We start from the raw sequence: 18,724 nt of genomic DNA on the forward strand, positions 1-18,724 counted from the left end.
TCAGTGGCCACTTGTCCAATTGAAACATCAATTTGAATTGGGACATTTTCAACTGGTATATAGGATTTACTAATTCTTTTCGTATCATAAAATGCATCAGAAAATTCATTTGTTATTCTTTACAAATGTATAATCTTTTGAACTTCTAATTCACATTGTTCTGATCGAGGATCTAAATGCATCAATTAAGTTCCTTTTCAGGAAGCTTATTCTCTCCCCCTAATGTTAAAAATTTTGATTCATCAAAATGACAATATACAAATCGGGCTTTAAATACATCTTCAATTTGTATCTCAAGATACCTCATTATAAAGGGAGAATCATATCCAACATATATTCCCAATTTTTTTGGTCCCATTTTGGTGCGAGAATGTGGTGCAATGGGAACATATATCGCACACCTGAATATTCTTAAGTGAAAAACATTTAACTGTTGGCCAAAAGCTCATTTCAGAGTAGAAAATTGATAGTAACTTGTTGGTCTCAAACGAATGAGTGCTGCGACATGTAAAATAGCATGTCCCAAACTGAGGTTGAGAGATTTGTTTTCATAAGCAAGGGTCTAGCAATTAACTGGAGGCGTTTAATAAATGTTTCTGCTAACCCATTTTGTGCGTGAACATGAGCTACTGGATGTTCAACGTTTATTCCGTTAGTCATACAATAAGCATCAAAGGCTTGGGAAGTAAATTCAACAGCATTATCAAGATGAATTGCTTTGATTGGATTTTCTGAAAACTGTACTTTTAATCGAATAATTTGAGCAAGTAATCTCGCAAACGTCAGGTTGCGAGAAGACAATAAGCACACATGTGACTATCTCGAAGATGCGTCTATTAGGACCATAAAATATCTAAAAGATTCACATGGTGGATGAATAGGTCCACATATATTGCCTTGAATCCTTTTTAGGAATTTAGGAGACTCAAATCCAATCTTCACTAGTGATGGCCTTAAAATTAGTTTTCCTTAAGAACATGCGGCATAACAAAATTCATTAGATTTAAAAATCTTCTGGTTCTTTAGTGAATGTCTATAGGGGTTTTCAATAATTCTCCACATGATGGTTGTTCCCGGATGACTCAATTGGTCATGCCAAATTATAAATTCATTTGGGCTAGTAAACTTCGGGTTTACAATGGCATGTGATTCAATTGCACTAATTTTAGTGTAATATAACCCAGATGAAAGTGAGAGTAACTTTTTTAATATAACATTTTTATTTGAATCATGAGTTGTGATACATAAGTACTCATGATTTTCCTCATTCATTGTTTCAATATGATATCCATTCTGGCGAATATCTTTAAAACTCAACAAGTTTCTTAGAGACTTGGTAGACAATAGTACATTATTTATTATGAATTTGTTCCTCTGGATAATAAAATTAAAGCTCTTCCGGAGCCTTCTATCACATTATCTTAGCCAATAATAATATTAACATATTCTTCTTTTGGCACAAGATGAGTAAAATATATATTACTTTGAGAATGGTATGCGAACTTGCACTATCTGCAGGGCAAACATCTTCATTATATGTCCTTGTCATTTTCTTCAAAGACAAATAATAATAATAATAAAATGTGTTGAAGTATATGCAGAGTAAATTTCTTGATTGTTTTTTTAAGAAATACCGTACATAGTATCATATACTAAAAATTTTATTATTATTATTTTAGAATTTGGTACATTTAGTAATTTTAAAATTCATAAACATAAATATTTTATTAAATATTATTTATATACATCATATTTGAAATTCAAATGCATAAAAAATAAAACTTAACAGGAAGTTTCTTACATTATTTATTTACATGAGTACTTAATAAACCCATATATTAAACTATTCCATCATTGATCAAATGACCAATATTTTCTTCGGAATCCTCAAAAAAAAGCAGACACTTCATAATGAGTGGTGTAATTTTTAGCAATATCACAAAATTAATCTCCTTTCCTTTGTCATCTTTTTTCAAGGATGCTTGATAAGGATTAACTAGGTGCATCGGGGTACGACAGGTACGCGATCAATGGTCCTTTCCACCACAATGAAAATATTTATCCTCTGTTGATTTATTTTATCCATTGTTTCTTTCTTTATCCCACTTCTGGTGAGATCTTTTCTTATAAACATAATTTTTCTTGTTATCAAAACCTCACCATTTACCTTTTCTGGGGTTATGATTTGTCGCATTTGTTTCAGGAAATGGGGCGGCGCTAGTTTGTCGCGTTTCATGATTTTTTAAAAGCAACTTATTGTTGCGTTCAGCAACAAGAAGGCAAGAAATTAACTTAGAATATTTTTTAAATTCTTTTTCTCGATACTGATGCTGCAGGAGCACATTCGAGGTATGGAAGGTTGAGAAAGTTTTCTCTAACATGTCATTATCAATTATCTTTTTCCCACATAATTTCATTCGTGAGGTAATTAAGAACATTGTTGAATTGTATTCATTTATGTATTTAAAATCATGTAGACGCACTCAATAAAAAAAAAAAAATCCTGTAGACGCAAGTGCGTCCACTCACATCGAGCTTGAGGAAGTATCACTGTCTTTTGATAATTATACATTTCTTCAAGATTTTTCCACAGATCTGCAGGATCTTTTAGTGTGAGATATTCATTTTTCAATCCTTTGTCAAGATGCCGACGAAGGAAGATCATGGCTTTGGCTTTATCCTTCTAGGATGTATTATTTTCAACCTTAATGGTATCTCTAAGATCCATTGAATTAAGATGGATTTTAGTATATAGTATCCATGATAAGTAGTTGTTTTCAGATATATCAAGAGTATTAAATTTAAAACGAGAGAGTTTCGACATAATAAAAATTTATTACCTTGAGTTTTCCTAAATTTTGATCAGAGTCTCGTACTGATAACGTGTTGTAAAATAAATAAATAAGGAAGAGGAAATAGATATAAAATAAAGAGATGTAAATAAATAACTCTAATATTAATAATCGCCACAATTAATATTTTAATATAATAGAAATAATTCATATATATATATATATATATATATATATATATATATATATATATATATATATATATATATATATATATATATATATATATATATATAGTATCGTATATATAAAAGAGAAAAGAGTGTTTGACCGTATAAAAAAGAGATAGAAAATTTTATTATTGGTCGTGTGTATGTTACCTGAGGTTTTGTTCTCTATTTATACATGTAAAAGTTTAAATATTCAAACCTTATTAATCCTCAATTTGTATTGAGAAGTTAAATCTTTCAATGTTAAAAAATTCAATCGACCACATTAATAGACATCCATTATTATTGTAACAATTTAATAATATATATAACAAAGATTTTGATTAGCTATTAAATTTTTTTTTTTTTTTTTTGGGATTGATTGGATTTTAATTTTAAACATTATAATATTACAAATTTATTCACATTATACTCTTACACACATAATATTTAAAGGGTTTCTATTCACTATTTGATTTTAGTCAAGTTTGGAATCCGAATGTGATTCCTCACGAATCGAATATATTATTATTATCATTGTGCCAAAGCTTCGAGAACAGCTATATTAACCTTTTTATTTTTTTATTTTTTTTTTGACAGTGCACTGCTATATTAACCATCTTTTCTGTTTGTTTGTTTGTTTTTTTTTTTTTTTTCTCGAGCTTTATTAACCTTCTTAGTACGTTATTCTAGTCATGTTGGGCTTTGTATTCATTAGGATTGTTAACATTTACATTTCATCGCATGGCTAGTTAAAATAATAACCATCGTGAAAAGCGAAAGTTTTTTCACGTTACCTTTACAGAGTTATGATCTTCTGAAAATGTTTACACTTTGTTTGGATGTAAAATAGAAAATGAAAGAAAAGAAGATGAGAGAAAAAAATAAAAAAAAAATAATTTTTTTATATTGTTTAGATAAAAATAAAATAAATAGAAAAAAAAATTATAACCAAGATTGTGTGGAAAATAAACTCTGCCTACCTCTAGATTTTGTTTGGATGATGAATAATGGAATGACAAAGAAATGCTTTGTATTATTGGATTTGGATGTGTGTTTTTTTTTGTTTTTCTTTTTGGGTCAAGGGATGTATGTTTAGGAGTGAGGGACGGAGTGGTTATAGATATGGGCCTTTGTACATTAAACAAACTCTAAACTATGGCGGTTTTTTTAGGCAGTTTGGTCGCTAGAGTTTTATCTAGAGGAGTTTTTAATAAGAACTGTTTTTCTAGGACCAAATATTTTTTTGGACATGTTTGTTTGCATTTTTAATTTTATTTTTATTTTAAAATTTTATAAATAGAAGATAAAAATAGAAAATAAAATTTTATTTTTTCTTAAAAAATTTTAAGAGCAAAAAACATTTAAAATAAAATATAAAAAATAGAAATGCAAACTAAATATACCCTTGAGTCTTTTGAAAAGAGTTCAAGATTCAAATGAAATTAAAAGAGTCTCAAGAATTTAATACTTCATTCTTTAATTATTAAAGTTCTAAAAGTTTCATGCTGTAAAATAAAAGTTCGCATGAATAGAAGCGTCTTAGCCTATGAAACACGGACGCTTCGCTGAGTTATCGTGTCCACGTATCGGACATATTTTGGACACGATACTCACCGATACTCACCGACACTCGTCCGACACACGTGTCAGCTGTATTCAACTGTGTCTTAATAAAAAGTAAAAAATTATTCTCCGGACACGCTTGGACACACCTAAATATCATCATGTGTCAGCGTGTCCAGTCTTATTCTTAACATATATTCTTGAAATAAATTTAGATATAGTATATATTATTATTTATTAAAACAAAAAATATTTTAAATACTTGATATAATTAAAATAAGATATTAAAAATAATTATAAAAATTTATTTATATTTTAATATCAATAAAATATCAAAATATCATTACGATTTATCTAAAAAATAATTTATATTTTATATGTATGCGTGTCCCTGTGTCTTATAAGATTTTAAAATTTGCGTGTCAGCGTGTCTTGTGTCGTGTCGTATCTTGTGTTCGTGTCAGTGTCCGTGCATCATACGTCTTAGCTATAGCATGTATTACATGTAATCATGGTTAAATTAACAAGTCAGTTAAAGAATTAAGTTAGTTATGATAATTAATTAAAATAAAGTATAGAGTTAGTTAAGCCACCAATTCTGTATATAAAGAAATGATTGATTGAATTAATAATAGATTGATTTTGTTGTGATAAGTATAAAAGCTGAGTTGGATGCCCATTAATGTCTGAGCGGCTCAGCTTCTCAATGGTAAATGGCATTAAAGAAATGTTGAAAAAGTAAAGTATGTTACCATTATAAATAGCAGAATGTTGTTTTATATTCGTACATACAAAAACAACAGCAATATAATAATATTCTCTTTCTTTTTCTTACTATAAACAAATACTATTATCTCTCTCTCTACTTTTTATACTCCTTTCTATCTTTATATATATATTTATGCAATTCTCTCTCTCTTTACTTTTTATACTTCTTTCTATCTTTGTATATATATATATACATTACAACATATAATTTTATTTTATATATATATATATTATTGAGCTAATTATTTTAATTTTAGAGTCTTCTATTTATACATCTTTATTTTATATATATCTTTTATTTTACAACACGTTATCAGCACGAGACTCTGATCAAATTTTTAGGAAGACTCAGGTAACAAATTTTTCATTATGTCGAAACTCTCTCATCTTTAATTCAATGCTCTTGATATATCTGGAAACAATTATTTATCATGGATATTAGATGCTGAAATCCATCTTGATTCAATGAATCTTGGAGATACCATTAAGGCTGAAAATAATGCATCCCAGAAGGATAAAGTCAAAGCCATGATTTTTCTTTGTCGTCATCTTGACGAAGGATTGAAAAATGAATATCTTACATTAAAAGATCCTGCAGATCTTTGGAAAAACCTTGAAGAAAGATATAATCATCAGAAAACGGTAATACTTCCTTAAGCCCGATATGAATGGACGCATTTGCGTTTACAAGATTTTAAATCTATAAATGAATATAATTCTGCAATGTTTCGAATCACCTCACGAATGAAATTGTGTGGGGAAAAAATAACTGATCATGATATGTTGGAGAAAACTTTCTCAACCTTCCATGCCTCGAATGTGCTCCTGCAGCAGCAGTATCGAGAGAAAGGGTTTAAAAAATATTCTGAGTTAATTTCTTGCCTTCTTGTTGCTGAACGCAACAATGAGTTGTTATTAAAAAATCATGAAGCGCGCCCAGTTGGCGCTGCCCCATTTCCTGAAGTAAATGTGGCAAATTACCCTAGAAGAGGTAAATGGCAAGGTTTTAATAATAAGAAAAATTATGGAAGGAAAGAGAATTATGTTCAAAAGAGAGGATCTCACCAGAAGTGGGATAAAGAAAGGAATATCAGGCAGAATAAATCAACTGAGGAGAAGTGTTTCCGCTGTGGTGGAAAGGGCCATTGGTCTCGTACCTGTCGTACCCCAAGGCACCTAGTCGATCTTTACCAGGCATCTTTGAAAAAGAACGACAAAGGAAAGCAAACAAATTTTGTTTCAAATGATGCTGAGAACTCCACCACTCATTATGATGTATCTGATTTCTTTGGGGATCCTAAAGGAAATATTGGTCATTTGATCAATGATGGAATAGTTTAATATGTGTGATTGTGAAGTATATATGTAAATAAATAATGTAAAGAACTTATTGTTAAGTTTTATTTTCTATGTATTTAAGTTTCAAATATGATGTACATAAATAATGAAATATTAATGTTTATGAATTTTGAAATTATTAAATGTGTCAAATTTTAAAATAAAATTTCAGTATATGACATTATTTTATGTACAGTGTTTCTTAGAAAAATAATTCTGATCAAGTATTCAATTTAACTGTGCATACTACTCATTTTATTATTATTTGTTTTTGAAGAGAATGGCAAGGATATGTAATGAAGATGTATGCCTTGCGGATAGTGCAAGTTCACACACTATTCTCAAAAGTGATATATATTTTACCTATCTTGTGCCAAAAGAGGAATATGTTAATACTATTATTGGCTCAGGCAATGTGATAGAAGGCTCCGGAAGAGCTATAATTTTGTTTCCTGGAGGAACAAAATTTATAATAAATAATGCACTGTTGTCTACCAAGTCTCGAAGAAACTTGTTGAGCTTTAAAGATATTCGCCGAAATGGATATCATATTAAGACTATGAATGAGGAAAATCATGAGTATTTATATATCACAACTCATGATTCAAATAAGAAAGTTATATTAGAAAAATTACCCTCACTTTCATATGGGTTGTATTATACCAAGATTAGTGCAATTGAATCACATGCCACTGTAAACCAGAAGTTTACTAGACCAAATGAATTCATAACTTGGCACGACCGTTTGGGTCATCCGGGAACAACCATGATGAGGAGAATTATTGAAAACTCTCATGGACATTCACTAAAGAACCAGAAGATTCTTAAATCTAGTGAATTTTGTTGTGCTGCATGTTCTCAAGGGAAGTTAATTTTAAGGCCATCATCAGTAAAAATTGGATTTGAGTCCCCTGAATTCCTAGAAAGGATTCAAGGTGATATATGTGGACCTATTCATCCACCATGTGGATCTTTTAGATATTTTATGGTCCTAATAGACGCATCTTCGAGATGGTCACATGTGTGCTTATTATCTTCTCGCAACCTGGCGTTTGCGAGATTACTAGCTCAAATTATTCGATTAAAAGCATAATTTCCAGAAAATCCAATCAAAGCAATTTGTCTTGATAATGCTGGTGAATTTACTTCCCAAACTTTTGACGCTTATTGTATGGCTAATGGAATAAGTGTTGAACATCCAGTAGCTTATGTTCACACACAAAATGGGTTAGCAGAATCACTTTTTAAGCGCCTCCAATTAATTGCTAGACCCTTGCTTATGAGAACAAATCTCCCAACCTCGGTTTGGGGCATGCTATTTTACATGCCGCAGCACTTATTCGTTTGAGGCCAACGAGTTATCATCAATTCTCTCCTATGCAATTAGCTTTTGGCCAACAGCCAAATGTTTCCCATTTAAGAATATTTGGGTGTGCGATATATGTTCCCATTGCACCACCTAATCGCACCAAAATGGGACCCCAAAGAAAATTGGGAATATATGTTGGATATGATTCTCCCTCTATAGTGAGGTATCTTGAGATACAAACTGGAGATGTATTTAAAGCCCGGTTTGCGAATTGTCATTTTGATGAATCAAAATTTCCAACATTAGGGGGAGAGAATAAGCTTCCTGAAAAGGAGCTTAACTGGAATGCATCATCATTGATGCATTTAGATCCTCGATCAGGGCAATGTGAACTGGAAGTTCAAAAGATTATACATTTGCAAAGAATAGCAAATGAATTGCCTAATGCATTTTCCGATACAAAGAGGATTACCAAATCTTATATACCAGCGAAAAATGCCCCAATTCGAATTGATGTCCCAGTAGGACAAGTAGCCACTGAAGCAAATTCATGCCAGAAGCGTGGTAGGGCAGAAAATGCCCTAATTCGAATTGATGTCCCAGTAGGACAAATAGCCACTGAAGCAAATACACGCCAGAAGCGTGGAAGGCCTGTCGGTTCCAAAGACAAAAATCCTCGAAAGAGAAAAGAGGTAAATAATATTTCTGTTGAAAAAGACATAGTAAAGACACCTGCAGTTGTCCAAAATTCTGATATAACGCCATAAGACGTTCAGGTACCTGAAAATTGTGAAAATGACGAGATCTCGATAAATTATGTCTTTACAGGAGAGAAATGGGACCGAAATAAGACAATTGTCAATGAAATATTTGCATATAATGTGGCATTGAATATCATGCATGAAAGTAAGGATCTTGAGCCAAGATCAGTTGAAGAATGTCGACAAAGAAATGATTGGCCAAAATGGAAAGAAGCCATGAAGGCTGAATTAGACTCACTTGCAAAACATGAAGTCTTTGGACCTGTAGTCCGTACACCTGAAGATGTAAAACTTGTTGGATATAAGTGGGTATTTGTGAGAAAACGAAATGAGAAAAATGAAGTTGTGCGCTATAAAGCCCGACTTGTGGCACAAGGTTTTTCACAAAGGCCCGGTATAGATTATGAGGAAACGTATTCCACTGTAGTGGATGCGATAACATTGCGCTATTTGGTCAGTTTATCTGCATATCATAAATTGCATATACATTTAATGGATGTGGTAACAGCCTACTTATACGGCTCATTAGATCGGGATATCTATATGAAAGTCCCTGAAGGACTAAAGATATCTAAACCATCCAATGAATATTCGCAAGGGTTATACTCAGTCAAATTGCAAAGATCTTTATATGGTCTAAAGCAATCTGAACGAATATGGTATAATCGTCTTACTGAGTATCTAGCCAAAAACGGATTCAAGAATGATGATATCTGCCCATGTGTTTTCATAAAGAAAACTATATCTGGGTTCATTATAATTGCTGTGTACGTTGATGATTTAAATATCATTGGGACTCCTGAAGAGATTCCAACAATTATAAAAACTCTAAAAGAAGAGTTTGAGATGAAAGATCTTGGAAAGACTAAGTTTTGTCTCGGCCTGCAGATCGAGCATATAAAAGGTGGGATCTTTATTCATCAAACAACATACACAGAAAGGATCTTGAAAAGATTTTATATGGATAAGTCACATCCATTAAGTACACCAATGATCGTAAGATCTTTGGATGTGAAAAATGATCAATTCCGTCCTAAAGAAGAAAATGAAGATATCCTTGGTCTTGAAGTACCATATCTTAGTGCCATTGGAGCGCTAATGTATCTTGCTAATAATACGCGACCTGACATATCATTTGTTGTGAATTTACTAGCAAGATATAGTTCCTCTCCAACCAGAAGACATTGGAGTGGAATCAAACAAATCTTTCGATATCTTCATGGGACGGTTGATATGGGTTTGTTTTATCCCTATGGATCCAAGTCACAATTAGTTGGCTATGCAGATGCTGGATACTTGTCTGATCCACATAAAGGGAGATCTCAAACAGGATACCTGTTCACATATGGTGGTACAGCTATATCATGGAGGTCCACAAAACAGACGATACAGCAACCTCCTCTAATCATGCTGAAATACTGGCGATTCATGAAGCTAGTCGTGAGTGTTTTTGGCTGAGGAGTCTGATTCAATATATTCTGTCATCATGTGGACTGATTGATCATAAGATGGCTCCAACTGTCCTATTTGAAGATAATACAGCATGCATTGCTCAACTTAAGGGTGGATACATCAAAGGTGATAGAACAAAACATATTTCTCCCAAATTCTTCTTCACTCATGACCTTCAAAATCAAGGGACAATTGATGTCCAACAGATCCGTTCAAGTGACAATCTGGCAGATTTATTTACAAAGTCACTCCCAAAATTCTCCTTTGAAAGATTGGTACATGAGATTGGAATGCATCGATTTCGAGACATTAAATGATGTCGGCAAGAGGGGGAGACTGTACTCTTTTTCCCTTGGTCAAGTTTTTTTTCCATTGGGTTTTTCTTGACAAGGTTTTTAATGAGGCAGTTTCCATCATAAAGGATATTGTACTCTTTTTCCTTCACTAAGGTTTTTTCCCACTGGGTTTTTCTTTAGTAAGGTTTTAATGAAGCATAATCCTAAATGGGCATCCAAAGGGGGAGTGTTGTGATAAGTATAAAAGCTGAGTTGGATGCACATTAATGTCTGGGTGGCTCAGCTTCTCAATGGAAAATGGCATTAAAGAAATGTTGAAAAAGTAAAGTATGTTACCATTATAAATAGCAGAATGTTGTTTTATATTCGTACATACAAAAACAACAGCAATATAATAATATTCTCTTTCTTTCTCTTACTATAAACAAATGCTATTATCTCTCTCTCTACTTTTTATACTCCTTTCTATCTTTATATATATATATATATTTATGCAATTCTCTCTCTCTTTACTTTTTATACTTCTTTCTATCTTTGTATATATATATACATTACAACATATAATTTTATTATATATATATATATATATAAATTATTATTGAGCTAATTATTTTAATTTTAGAGTCTTCTATTTATACATCTTTATTTTATATATATCTTTTATTTTACAACAGATTTTACATTTCTACAATACTTCTTGACTTTCTTTCTTCCCATACTTTCTTTCTCTCTCATTACATAAACTCATGTTCATCAGTTCATGGTTAATTAGTGAGATTCAAATTTTGATGGAAGAAGAGTACTAAGAGAAAGTAGTACTGAAAAACAACCGGATTCTTCACTAAGAAAGGACGTTTCAACTTTCAATTTTTATTATTATTATTTTGAGACAATACGAATTTATTAAAAAAATGATCAAATAGTATTAAAAATTATTTATCAGAGATTTTATTTGTAATGTATGAAAATTTTAACGGTTCCGCTATGTTACCAACAGCATATCTGCCAACATCTGCCAACTCTTATTTATAATTATGTTTCATAGAAGTGTGTTCGTGGATGTGTCTAATAAAAATAGTTTTTTTATAGCTGTGTTTAATAGAAGTGTCTTTATAGATATATTTTCTGGATGTGTCTCTTTATATATGTATTTAAAATATATTAATTATTAGACACATCCACGAACACACTTCCATGAAATACAATTATAAACAAGAGTTGGTAGAAATTGGCAAATAATATGTTAGTACCCTATACTTTTCCAAATGTTAAACTCTCAACAAAATTTTTTTAGTAATAGAATAAACTACTACCATCATTATCACTACTTTCTTAATTTTTGTTTTTATAACTTTTATCTTTATTATTTTTATTGCGCAATTATACTTTATCATCATTATTATTATTTTTTCTACCACCATCAAAACCAACACCATTAACATCATCATTATCTTCTCTCATTCTTATGTGGTGCTATTTTTTTTTGGAGGCCACTCAGATAAACACGCTTAAAACGTCTTTTTTTAAAGATATTTTCATGTTGTATTTTAATTGGTTTCTGTATAATTTATTCGGTGTTCCTCATCACATATTATTAAATTCCTCAAAAGATTTTCTTTCCAAAAACAATAAAAAACATTTAATTTAGATTAAAACAAAAAAGGTAATAGATTAACTATTAGATTTTTTTTAAAAGATTATTTACATAAAAAAATATATCACATTCATCTATATATATATATATATATATATATATAACAAGCTCTTAAATTTTTTATAAATAAAAAAATAATTAATTTTTATTCGTATAATATATAAAATAATTACTATATTATTATTATATTATAGATTAAAATTTATTAATTTAAATTTTGTTTTTATTTTTAATATAAGCATTAGAAATAAATAAATTTTTATAACAAGATGTAATGTAACAAAATATATATAATATTAATTAGTTTTTAAAAAATTCTGAAAAGATAATTTTTTCTAATAAAGTGTTATTAAAAAATTAACATTATAAAAACTAATTTCAACCAATATGATATAATAGGTTATTAAATATATTTAATACAAAACACATTGAATATAAATTTTTATTGAGTTTAAATTTTAAATAATTTTTAATTGAATTTCGAATATTTTTATTTTAAAGAGTTAGAATATTTTAACATCATTTTTTCGTATCTTTTTGATTGAGTCTTTGATATTTTAAATTATAAACCTTATTTATAATTAAGAGTAATGTTTTAACACCACCAATTAGTCACACATATAAAAATACAAGAACAATTCTATTGTCATAATTATAATCTAACTTAATAAGCAATACAATACAATGAAACTATATATAAGTAATATAACTAATTTTTATCTACATCTATAGTCACATTTCATAAATAATATAATTAAATTATATTTATATTTATAATTAAAATATGAATAAAAATACAAAAAATTATTAGGATAGTTAATTTTTTTCGTTCATAATTTTTTTTATTATTTTTTAAAAAAGATAATTGAATAACACAAAAAAGTCTTATTAAGAGTAATTTATTTATATATGATTAAAAAATAATTGAATAATTATATACGGTAAAATTAATATTATTAAAAAATAAAAATAAAAATTATTTTAAAATTAAAAATAAAATTTATTTAAAAATAAAATTAAAAATCATGTTTTTTTTTTCAAAATTTATCTACGAGTAATTCTATAAATATTTTATAATGAATAAAAATATTAAACTCGTACTAAAATTTATTCTAATAAAATTTATTTTTATTCTACTAAATGTTAAATAAACTATTGAAAAGAATTTTGTTTCCTCCATTAGAGAAGAATGATAAACTTCCATACTTCTATTATGTTATGGCAATAATTTGGCCTGTTATTTTTAATTTACATAATAATAATAATAATAATAATAATAATAATAATAATAATAATAATAATAATAATAATAATAATAATAATAATCGATAACAAAGTTAGGGACTTACAAAATCTTTCTTAAGATCATAGAAAAAAATATTTATATTTATGTGATATATAAAACAATTATCATAATAATATTATTATTATTATTATTATATATATATATATATATATATATATATATATATATATATATATATAGTCCAACTGTTTTAATGTAAAATTTTCATTTAATATTTGATTAAATGTTCTTGTATTTAGTACTTTTTTTTGGCACTTCTTCTTAGTTAAAAATATAATCATTATAATTTTGTAGTTATTATTGCTAGGGGTGTTTACAGATGGAATATGGCTGAAATTTCGATCCAATCCGCACTGAACTCATTAGATCAAATTCGATATTCGCACTTTTTATGTTTGGATCAGATATCAAATATATCCATAAAATAAAAAATATTAAAAAATTTTATTTTTATAAAAAAAGTCAATAATTTTTTTGTTTACTTTTGTAAACATATTTACTTTTATCTGATTAGAGTGTGGATCCGATTCGATCCAATCTGATCATCTTACAGATTAGATCATATCCTCAAATTACAGATCAGATACAGATAAATACTGTGGATTTATATGGACATGATCTAATCTATGAACACCCCTAACTACTACTATAGGTTCATTGTTGCAAAAGAATGCTTCTTTTATTATAAACCATTATTAGATCTTAATTACCATTAAAATAACTTAATTGTCAACAAAGAGATAATACTTATGGTCTCTGAAATTATGTTCGTATTTGAATCCATAGTTGTAAAAATCAAACTGGATCGGTTGGTTCGACCGAAAAACTAGTGAACCGGACTAGAACCGAAGGGTTCGGTTCGATTTACTCTTTGGACCGTTTAAGGAATAAAATTGGTGTGAACTAGTGCAAACCAGTCTAACCGAACTGGTCTGCTTGAAAAAATTTTTAAAATGTCTCGAACCAAGAACCTTGGAGCAAAAGCAACCTCTACTTGCCACTTAGCCATTACACTTCTAAGTATTATATTTGACAAATACTAATTATATAGTATACATAAATATCTAATTTAATTTAATTTTTGTTTTTTCTATTTTTAAAATTAATTATATTTTAATTATATACCATTATTAATATAAATATAAATTTCACTAAAAATTTATTAATTTACTTGATCTATTTTATTACTAGTATTGTGATTAAAGTTATTTGTTTTGATGTTAGTGTTAAAATCTACTGATATTATAGTTAGATGATAGGCTTTGTGAATTAATTATTTTTTTATTGTGTCAAAATAAGATACTATTGTAGTATTAAAATTTTATGATTTTTTTATATTAGTTATTTTTAGAAGTTGAGACTTGATTCTTCATAAAATGTTAGTGAAGATATGTATTTTAACTTTTAATTTTAAGTTTTTAACTATTTTATATTTTATATTTATGTGAGACCGGTTTTATCGGTTCAATCAGTGATTTATCAGTTGAACCAATAAACCAGTGAACCAATAGCTTGACCGGTTCGATCACTGGTTCGGTTCTAACAACTATGTTTCAATCTAATTTCAAAAATTTTGATTTACTCAATTTAGTCTCCCAACTTAATAGTTATGACTCACATTGGTTCCTAATCTTATTTTTGTCACTGTCTCACAAAATCGTTAACGACATGCTGAGATGGACTAACGACTATTACATTATACATTCTAGCGACTATTGGATGTGACAATTGAAATTTTTTTTACCTTATTTTTTTTCAACTAAACACTTAAAACCCTAATATGAGTCACGGATACCTAAGTTAAAAAATCAAACTAAGTAAATTGAAACTTTAAAAATCATATTAAAGTTCGAATATAACTTCAAAACAGAACTTTAACTTATGTAGTGATTAATTTAAATGAGAATCAAATAAATCAAAATTCAACATAATTTTTATCAATGTTTTCAAATTCAAAATTTTTATACCAAAATTAACTAGGATTTTTCTTTAAATTAAAAATTTAATAAAATAGTGACTTTAATTATCTTAACCAATGTCCTAATTAATTACTTTTATATCTTAAAAAAAACTGTATATGAGAAGAAAATAATTAATTTATCTACTTTAATAAATAGTTATTTTACTAAAATGAAAGAAACTATTTTTTTAGAATTTTTTAAGAATTAATTAATATTATATATATTTTGTTACACTACATTTAGTTATAAAAATTTTATTTATTTCTAATTCTTATATTAAAAATAAAAAAAATTAAATTAGTGAATCTTAATATATAATATAATAATAATATTGTAATTATTTTATATATTGTACGAATATAAATTAATTATTTTTTTATTTATAAAAATTTTAAGAACTTGTTATATATATATATATATATATTTTGATGAATGTGATATATTTTTTTATGTAAATAATCTTTTAAAAAAAATCTAATAGTTAATTTATTATTTTTTGTTTTAGTCCAAATTAAATGTTTTTTATTGTTTTTGGAAAGAAAATCTTTTGACGAATTTAATAATATGTGATGAGGAACACCAAATAAATTATACAGAAACCAATTAAAACAAAACATGAAAACATCTTTAAAAAAAGACATTTTAGGCGTCTTTATCTGAGTGGCCTCCTTTTTTTTTTTAAAACTGCAATTACTTTTTTCTTTTTACGACAACATTTCATACAATGACTTTCGTCTCTATTTGATCACCACCGATAAGAGAATTAAAAAAAAATTACTAATAATTTATGGAATTTAAAATTAAACGTATAAATTATAAATAAAATTTCTATAAAATTAATTTTTATTATTATTAATAAATTTTTAGCGAAGAGTTCATATGATCTCAAAATAACGATATTAGGGATCAAAATGTCGTTTTTTTAGTGATCACATTATCTTTCGTAAAAATTAACAAGTATTCGAAACAAGTATTTTCTCACGAAAGTGTTATATTTTTAGAAGCCAATAGATTCATAGTTTTGCATAGCAAAGGTTGACCATACATTTTTATAGAAGCTTGTACATCGTTTAATAAGGCTTAGGGGAAAATTAACAAGCGAAGGAAAACTGAGATTTTAGAATTACCCATAGCTTGAACTGTGTAGTTTTGAGCTCTGTAGGCCGTTCCTTTTGCAGAGGAACTTCTGGATGTACTTAGCTTGCATTGTATGATTATATATATTCACAAAATAAAATAAATGTCGACACAAACATTCACTCTTGTGCAATATAATCATGTAGCACAATCAGTTTAATATTGTAAAGGCTTTGATTATTGCTAGTTTCCAATAATGTCAGCATTATTATTATTATGCTTGAACCATGGATGATTAAGGAACACATCCTGGTCAATTCCAGACAGAAACTTCTCCAGGGAGATGGGGTCTGTCTCACCATATAATAAATTATCGGTGTCCATCAATAATAATCTTTCATACTCTCTGTCAATTTCTTCATCGCTAGAAAATTGATTAGCTAGTTGACTTTTATAACATTGACTCCTTGTTCCTTCTTGCACAGTATACTCTATCCCGTTGTTGATGTTCATCATCGGTGATTGATGAACATTGCCACAATAATTCTCAACACCAAGACACGAGGAATTCTTCATCATGAAATTATTCCCTAGTATATCATCTATCTCCCTTTGCAAGCTTGCAACCTGCCCATAACAAGGTTAAAATATGTTACTCTCTGTTCACAATATCACTCATTCATTTTGATTATTCACACACTAATTATCAACCTAAAATTAAGAATTGATTACAAAAATATTGTTGATTAGTTATACTTTTCTTTTTGTAAATTAACTTTATTTTGTATGACCAATTTATTGTATAGATGTTTTATTGTTTATTAATACTTTTTAACTTAAAAAAGATTAGAATGACATACGTTATCTAAACTATATGGTAGGTGTGACAAGATATAAGAAAGTTGATGGATTGGATAATAATTAATTAAGAGGAGCTACTCAGATAACGATGTCAAAAACGTCTTTTTTTTTAAGATGTTTTGTAATAATTAAAATTTAACACATATAACCGATTAAATTGTGTTATTTTTATTAAAATTAGATTGGACAAATTAGTTTAATCGAAAAATCAATAAATTAAATTTTGAATCGGTCTAAATTAATTTTTTTTTATAAAAAATGACTACAATATTCCTATTATAAAAATTAACTAAAATACTCATATATATATTGAAAACTCTAAATCCTAACCCTATAATGGTAGAAAAGAAAACGGATAAAATTTAAAATTTTCATCAAAATTAATATATATAATAGGAGTATTTTAATTATTTTATATAATAAGAGTATTATAGTCAATTTTTATAAAAAAAATATTAATTTAGACTAATTCAAAATTTCATTCACTATTTTTTCGGTTAAATTAATTTGTCTGACCTAATTTTGATAAAAATAATACGGTTTAATCGATTATATGTATTAAATTTTAAATATTAAAAAAATATTTAAAAAAAATATTTTAAATATCTTTATTTGAGTAGTTCTTTTAATCCAGAGTACCTGTTGCTGCAATAGATAGATATAAGCAACACAACCATAGATAGGATCGTGCATGCGAGCGAGAGCTTGGTAAGTTATGGTGATAGCAGCGTCACTTCTGTTGTGCAACGGAAGGTGTAGCAACAGTCTAGAGACGTTGCTAGCACCAAACACCTTATGAACTGCCGCAAAATGGGTTGATGCCTCATCATAGGAGAAGTAAGGAGAAAATACACAATCTCTTGTGCATCTTCTCCTTAGGTACTTGCATGCTCCACATGAAGACCCAAACCCTTTCATGACTTATATATATTAATACTATTTATTGCTTTACTAATTTTCTTAGTAGTACTAGCTATAGATTAGTTTTCTCTATGGAGACGAACTCGTGACTCCGCTACTTCTTATAGCCGCCCCAACACTTGGGATATATAGATGGCCAACTATTTTTTTTTATTATCATTGAATTCAATTTATAAATCTCACTTATCTACTCTTCTTACTTTTATATTTAAAGATAGAGCAATGTTACACTTCTAAATTTTTTTATAAACTAAATCTAACTAAGTTAAACAATAAAACTTAAAATAATATCATCTATAATTAATTTTTATTGATGTTAGATCAATTTGATTGAACTTGATTAACAAAAATACTTTAATGCGTATTATTCATATTTAAAATGAGTCTAAAGTAATAAGTACTGTAAAAATATTTGATAACAAAAAATATTAAAAAAAAACTACTACAATGTAT

General features: G+C 28.0%; 1 protein-coding gene across 1 annotated transcript; it reads right to left on the reverse strand.

Annotated features, from left to right (window-relative positions):
• Positions 1-16,431: 16,431 nt before the first annotated feature.
• LOC112735455 (LOB domain-containing protein 33-like) lies at positions 16,432-18,369 on the reverse strand. The gene is made up of 2 exons (XM_025784991.2): positions 17,990-18,369; positions 16,432-17,116 (listed from the first exon to the last, which is right to left on the reverse strand). The coding sequence occupies exons 1-2, from the start codon at positions 18,266-18,268 to the stop codon at positions 16,733-16,735; spliced, it is 663 nt and encodes a 220-aa protein (XP_025640776.1). The 5' UTR covers positions 18,269-18,369; the 3' UTR covers positions 16,432-16,732.
• Positions 18,370-18,724: the final 355 nt, after the last annotated feature.

This window comes from Arachis hypogaea, chromosome 13 (assembly GCF_003086295.3).
Source record: "Arachis hypogaea cultivar Tifrunner chromosome 13, arahy.Tifrunner.gnm2.J5K5, whole genome shotgun sequence".
Lineage (NCBI taxonomy): Eukaryota > Viridiplantae > Streptophyta > Magnoliopsida > Fabales > Fabaceae > Arachis > Arachis hypogaea.